Consider the following 6,440-nt stretch of genomic DNA (forward strand, 5'->3'; position numbering starts at 1 on the left):
CTGAGAGGCAGCAGTACTAACCACCGTGCCAAAGCACTAAACTTCTACCGACGGTTGGTCAACAATAAATTGACAGAAATGTTCAAGACCTCATCAATCTTAAGAACATAAGAAATAGGAGCAGGAGTAGGCCATCGAGCCCCTCGGGCCTGCCCTGCAATTCAATAAGATCATGGCTGATCTGATAGTGGTTATGTTCCACTTACCCGCCCGCTCCCCATAACCCTTAATTCCCTTATTAATCAGAAATCTATCTACCTGTGACTTAAACATATTTAACGAGGTAGCCTCCACCACTTCAGTGGGCAGAGAATTCCAGAGATTCACTACCCTCTGAGAGAAGTTCCTCCTCAACTCTGTCCTAAACTGGCTCCCCCTTATTTTGAGGCTGTGTCCTCTAGTTCTGGTTTCCTTTCTAAGTGGAAAGAATCTCTCTGCCTCTACCCTGTCACTAAACTAAACATTTATAGCATTAAGAATCGAAATCTCAGGTATGAGGGTAACACATGACCACAGCTTACCCCACCAGGGGGATTTTAACCATATCCCAGAGGGTATAGAATGTCTACCCCCATTTTGCCCAGGTCCATGAATAGGAGGAAGGGTAATTTAAGAAGTGTGAACACTAGAAGAAATTAAATATAGCTCGTGGGACTAAAAGCGATCAAGGGATATGGGGGGAAAAGGCAGGATCAGAATGTTGAATTTGATGATAAGCCACGATCAAAACGAATGGTGGAACAGGCTCGAAGGGCTGAATGGTCTACACTTGCTTCTATGATTTTGGGTCTCCGGAATTAAGTTTCCTCTTGGTATAATTCACACAAACTGCTGCTGTTTCACATTCCAGTCTCCAGATACTGAAGTAACTAGATAGTGTTTAAAAGCTTCATAATCGGGACTGGCACAGTGTCAGAAATTCGAGATTTATTCGTGGGACATGAGCGTCGCTGGCTGGTCAGCCTTTATTGCCCATTCCTAATTGCCCCTGGAGGGCAGTTAAGAGTCAACCACATTGCCGTGAGTTTGGAGCCGCATGTAGGCCAGACCGGGTAAGGACGGCCAAATTAGGGCGGCACGGTGGCTAGCACTGCTGCCTCACAGCGCCAGGGACCCGGGTTCGATTCCCGGCTTGGGTCACTGTCTGTGTGGAGTTTGCACGTTCTTCCCGTGTCTGCGTGGGTTTCCTCCGGGTGCTCCGGTTTCCTCCCACAGTCCAAAGATGCGCGGGTTAGTGTTGGGATTCCACGGAATTCCTTCCCTGAAGGACATTAGGGAGTCAGATGGGTTTTTCTGACAATGGTTTCGTGGTCATTTGTAGATTCTCAATCCGCGGGATTCGAACCCGGGTCCCCAGAACATTAGCTGAGTTTCTGGCCTGGTGATAATACCACGAGGCCATCGCCTGCTTTTGAGTGCACGGATACACAGTACTCTCCTCAAAGTCGCCTGCCTCCACCCACACCCCCCCCCCCCCCCCCCCCCACCCGTGCACTCTCGGTACCTGCCGTCCAGCTCACGTACGGCATCCGCTGCGTCGCGCGGGTCCTCGAATTCGACAAACGCAAAGCCCGGCGGGTTACGTGCAACCCAGACGTTGCGTAGAGGCCCGTAGTAGCTGAACGAACGCTCCAGCTCGGTCTTGTTCCCGTTGGTCCCGAGGTCACCCACGTAGACCTTGCAGTCAAGCGGGCATGAATCACGACGCATCATTGCTCAGCTGCTGGAATCTTTCATTTGAAGAGGGGAGAACAAAAGAGATCCAACATCAGGAGGCCGCATCCCTCACATTACGCAGCCTATAAAGGCCTTTCATTGTTCCAAGTAGATACATTTTAGCGTGTTGCAACAAATTAGTTTTGGAAAAGAAAAAGACACAATTCAACACACATCCTCCGAAAGCACCCTCCGGGAGCAGGGTGGCACTGTTTGAATTGCTGCCTCTCAGCGCCAGGGGCCAGAGTTTGATTCCTGACTTGGGTCACTGTGTGGAGTCTGCGTATTTGAAGTGTTTTTTATTCGTGTCACAAGTAAGGCTTACATTAACACGGCAATGAAGTTACTGAGAAAATCCCCTAGTTGCCACACTCCGGCGCCTGTCGGGGTCAAAGCACCCTAACCAGCGTGTCTTTCAGACAGTGGGAGGAAACCGGAGCATTATGAAGAGAGGCTTAGCTGAGGGGAAGCTTCATTGAAGCCATGTTAGTGAGTACAGTGCATGTATTCCCGCAATGAAGTTACTGTGAAGACACCCTAGTCGCCACACTCCGGCGCCTGTTCGGGTACCCTGAGGGAGAATTTAGCACGGCCAGTGCACCTAATCAGCACATCTTTCGGACTGTGGGAGGAAACGGGAGCAACTGGAGAAAACCCATTCAGACACGGAGAGAGTGTGCAGACTCCACACAGACAGTGACCCGAGGAACGTGCAAACTCTGCATAGACAGTGACCCAAGCTGGGAATCGAACCCGGGTCCCTGGCGCTGTGAGGCAGCAGTGCTAACCCACTGGGCCACCTCAACTTAAATTTTGGAGCTTCCATAACGTTTTGAAACACGCTGTGACCAATGTGTATAAATAATGGTTGAACAGCATCAAACTTTAATTTTTACGTGTATAAGACTTAAGAGAAGGAAAATTGCATAAGCTTAAAAGCAGAATACCACAAAGGCTGGAGTACTGAGACGGAAAAACAGTGCCAGAAAAACCCAGCGGGTCAGGCAGCATCTGTGGGAAGAGAAACAGGGTTAGCGTTTCGAGTTTGTATATCTCTGCGTTGGAAACTCGGATTGGGTGCTTCTCATGAGCTGCAGTAATGTCAATTCAAACACATTTTGTGCATGTTTTGACAGTTGACTGAGTGATGGAGGTAAAGGGGGGGGAGAAAGGAAGGGGGGGGATATCTGGGGGGGCTAGGAAGAGGGGATATCGGGGGGGTAAGGAAGGGGGGGATATCGGGGGGGAGAAAGGAAGGGGGGATATCGGGGGGGGGAAGGAAGAGGGGATATCGGGGGGGGAAGGAAGAGGGGATATCGGGGGGGGAAGGAAGGGGTGGATATCGGGGGGGAGAAAGGAAGGGGGGGGGGGGGGGGAGGAAGGGGGGATATCGGGGGGGAAGGAAGGGGGGACATCGGGGGGGAAGGAAGGGGGGACATCGGGGGGGAAGGAAGGGGGGACATCGGGGGGGAGGGGAAGGAAGGAAGGGGGGACATCGGGGGGGAAGGAAGGGGGGACATCGGGGGGGGAAGGAAGGGGGGATATCGGGGGGAAAGGAAGGGGGGATATCGGGGGGGAAAGGAAGGGGGATATCGGGGGGGAAAGGAAGGGGGATATCGGGGGGAAAGGAAGGGGGGATATCGGGGGGGAAAGGAAGGGGGGATATCGGGGGGGAAGGAAGGGGGATATCGGGGGGAAAGGAAGGGGGGATATCGGGGGAAAGGAAGGGGGGATATCGGGGGGAAAGGAAGGGGGGATATCGGGGGGGAAGGAAGGGGGGATATCGGGGGGGGAAGGAAGGGGGGATATCGGGGGGAGGAAGGGGGGATATCGGGGAAAAGGAAGGGGGATATCAGGGGGGGAAGGAAGGGGGATATCAGGGGGGGAAGGAAGGGGAGGAAAAGGAAGGGGGTAGACATCAGGGGGGGGAAAGGAAGGGGGGATATCGGGGAGGAAGGAAGGGGGATATCAGGGGGGAAGGAAGGGGGATATCAGGGAGGAAGGAAGGGGGATATGGGGGGGAAGGAGGGGAAATCGGGGGGGGAAATGGGGGAAAGGAAGGGGGGGGGATGAAGGGGTGGAAGAGGGTGGGGGAAATTGGGGATTGATGTTTGTTGATGATTTATTTGATTTATTATTGTCACATGTATTGGGACACAGTGAAAAGTATTGTTTCTTGCGCGCTGTCCAGACAGAGCATACCGTTCATAGAGAAGGAAATGAGAGGGTGCAGAATGTAGTGTTACAGTCATAGCGAGGCTGTAGAGAAAGGAGGGGAATGGGGGATTAAAGATGAGGGTTTATCGCGCGCCCCCTCCCCGAGGGTCAGTCACTCGGTTCCCGGCTCTAACCGCCGCCGGCCTCGAGCCACTTACCGCTCCCGCTCCCTCTGACTGGCGCCCGTAAAATGGCCGCTCCGACCCTCCCTCCCTTGCCCTGACTGACAGCCACCTCGACCAATCAGCCGCCCGCCCTCACTGACTGACAGCCGCCTCGACCAATCAGCCGCCCGCCCTCACTAACTGACAGCCGCCTCCACCAATCGGACACTGGCCCCGCCCTGACTGACAGGCCGTGGCCAATCACACCCTCTAAACTCCCTGACTGACAGCCCCGTAGACCTATCAGGCACTGGCTCATCCTGACTGACGGCTACTTTGGCCAATCAGGCGCTCTCCCACCCCCCGGAGGGACAGCCCACCCCGGCCAACTGAAGACTGGCCCACCCTGGCTGACTGACAACCCGCGGCCAATCAGCCACCCACTCTCCTTGACTGACAGTAGCTTCTACCAATCAGATGCCCCGCTCTCCTTGACTGACAGCCCCTTGGCCCAATAACGCCTCGCATTATTTCAAACCAACCAATCACCGCCCGTGGCCCCACGTGGGGCCCACCAGGAAGGGGCGGGAGGTGGTGATTGATCCTGATTGATAGCTCGGCGCACCAATTAAATTCGCTTTCTGGCGAAGATCCCGACCAATCGGAATCGCAGCCGGCTCGGTGTCGTCACCTGGAAGGGGCGGTTCATTCCCCGCTGTGAAAACGGTTATGCCAACGAGGCGACGCAGGATAACAAGAGTGGATGCAATGGCCTCAGGGGGCTCAGCTCCTCCCGCCTGCAGCGCCACCAGCAGCTCGGAGGTGAAAACTGCTGCTCAAGCCAAGGGGGAAATCAGTGCTATTGTCCAGCTTTGGTCACCCAACTTAAATAAGCCTTGAACTGAGTTGGTTGCTGGGCCATTTGCAGAGGACAGTTAACAGTCAACCACGTTGCCGTGGTTCCGCCATGGCGTCATAGAATTTTACAGCACAGAACGAGGCCCTTCGGCCCATCGCCTTTGTGCAGGTCTTCAGTGGCACAGTGGGTTAGCACTGCTGCCTCACAGCGCCAGGGACCCGGGTTCGATTCCCAGCTCGGGTCACTGTCTGTGCGAAGTCTGCACGTTCTCCCCGTGTCTGCGTGGGTTTCCTCCGGGTGCTCCGGTTTCCTCCCAAGACATGCTGGTTAGGTGGATTGGCCGTGCTAAATTGCCCCTCAGTGTACCCGAACAGGCACCGGAGTGTGGCGACTGGGGGATTTTCACAGTAACTTCATTGCAGTGTTAATGGAAGCCTTACTTGTGACGCTCATAAATAAATAATTTCTTCTAATCCCATTTTTCAGCACTCGATCTGCAGTCAGTGTTTTGTGTTGTCACCATGTCATGCTGAGGTTTTGCTTGCTCCATGAATGAGTTGAGATTGTGTCAGGAAAAACTATACCAACCGTTTATTAAGAACCAAAGATGTGCAGGTTCAGTGAATTGGCCATGCTAAATAGCCCCTTAGTGTCCAAGGATGCACCGGTTAGGTGGATTGGCCATGCTAAATAGCCCCTTAGTGTCCAAGGATGCACCGGTTAGGTGGATTGGCCATGCTAAATTGCCCCTTAGTGTCCAAAGATGTGCAGGTTTAGTGAATTGGCTGTGCTAAATAGCCCCTTAGTGTCCCAAGATGTGCAGGTTAGGTGGTTTGGCCATGCTAAATTTCCACCTAGTGTCCAAGGATGCGCAGGTTAGGTGGATTGGCCATGCTAAATTGCCTCTTATTCCTATGCTGTGTGCAGATTAGGTGGATTGGACTTGCTAAATTTCCCACTAGTGTCCAAAGATGTGGAGGTTAGGTGGACTAGCCATGCTAAGTTGCCCCTTAGTGTCAGGAGATTAGTCGGGTAAATATATTGGGTTAAGGGAACAGGGCCTGGGTGGGATTGTGGCGTTGCAGACTCGGTGGGCCGAATAGCCTCCTGTGCTTTTCCATCCTACAGATAAACAAACCGTTGACATTAATTTGGAGTGTAAAGTTCTAAGACTCGAAAGGCAGGGTCCCGCGGTTGATACGGTGACAGATAGGGAGATGGTCAGGCTGGAAGGAAATGAGCGAATCGACATAGTTTTAATGATGATAGTGTACAATCCTGAGGTGAAAGAATGGGGGGATTGTGATCCCGTGCTTAAACAGGATCTTGACAAGCCCTGACAGTGAAATTTCACCGCTTTTCTTCTATGCAAACAATGGAAAGATAACTGCCTGTTGTCACCTCGTTGCCTGCTGATTTTTACCCAGAGGCCAGGTTTGGAAAAGTATCATTAATTCCATCGTCTCCAAAACGGTGAAGAGTAACAAACCTATTTATTGCCAATTGCCATCATCCTGGACAAATCATCCTGGGCTCGCACCTCA

General features: G+C 52.9%; 1 protein-coding gene across 5 annotated transcripts in view; it reads right to left on the reverse strand.

Moving 5' to 3' along the window:
* LOC144509015 (serine/arginine-rich splicing factor 3-like) overlaps positions 1 to 4,126 on the reverse strand; it is a 28,042-nt gene extending 23,916 nt beyond the window's left edge. For 2 of the 5 annotated variants that reach the window (XR_013500378.1, XM_078237268.1), the window contains exons 1-2: positions 4,092 to 4,123; positions 1,505 to 1,730 (exon numbers count right to left, since the gene is read on the reverse strand). Coding sequence is in view for 3 of the 5 variants with exons in the window: in XM_078237268.1 (XP_078093394.1) it covers positions 1,505 to 1,713 (209 nt within the window). In the remaining 2 variants the exon portion in view is untranslated. Of the gene's footprint in view, positions 1 to 1,504; positions 1,731 to 2,663; positions 2,699 to 3,918; positions 3,962 to 4,091 lie in introns of those variants that run through there. The other 3 variants (XR_013500379.1, XM_078237270.1, XM_078237269.1) reach the window with 3 other exon arrangements.
* Between the last annotated feature and the right edge of the window lie 2,314 nt (positions 4,127 to 6,440).

This window comes from Mustelus asterias, chromosome 21, assembly GCF_964213995.1.
Source record: "Mustelus asterias chromosome 21, sMusAst1.hap1.1, whole genome shotgun sequence".
Classification (NCBI taxonomy): domain Eukaryota; kingdom Metazoa; phylum Chordata; class Chondrichthyes; order Carcharhiniformes; family Triakidae; genus Mustelus; species Mustelus asterias.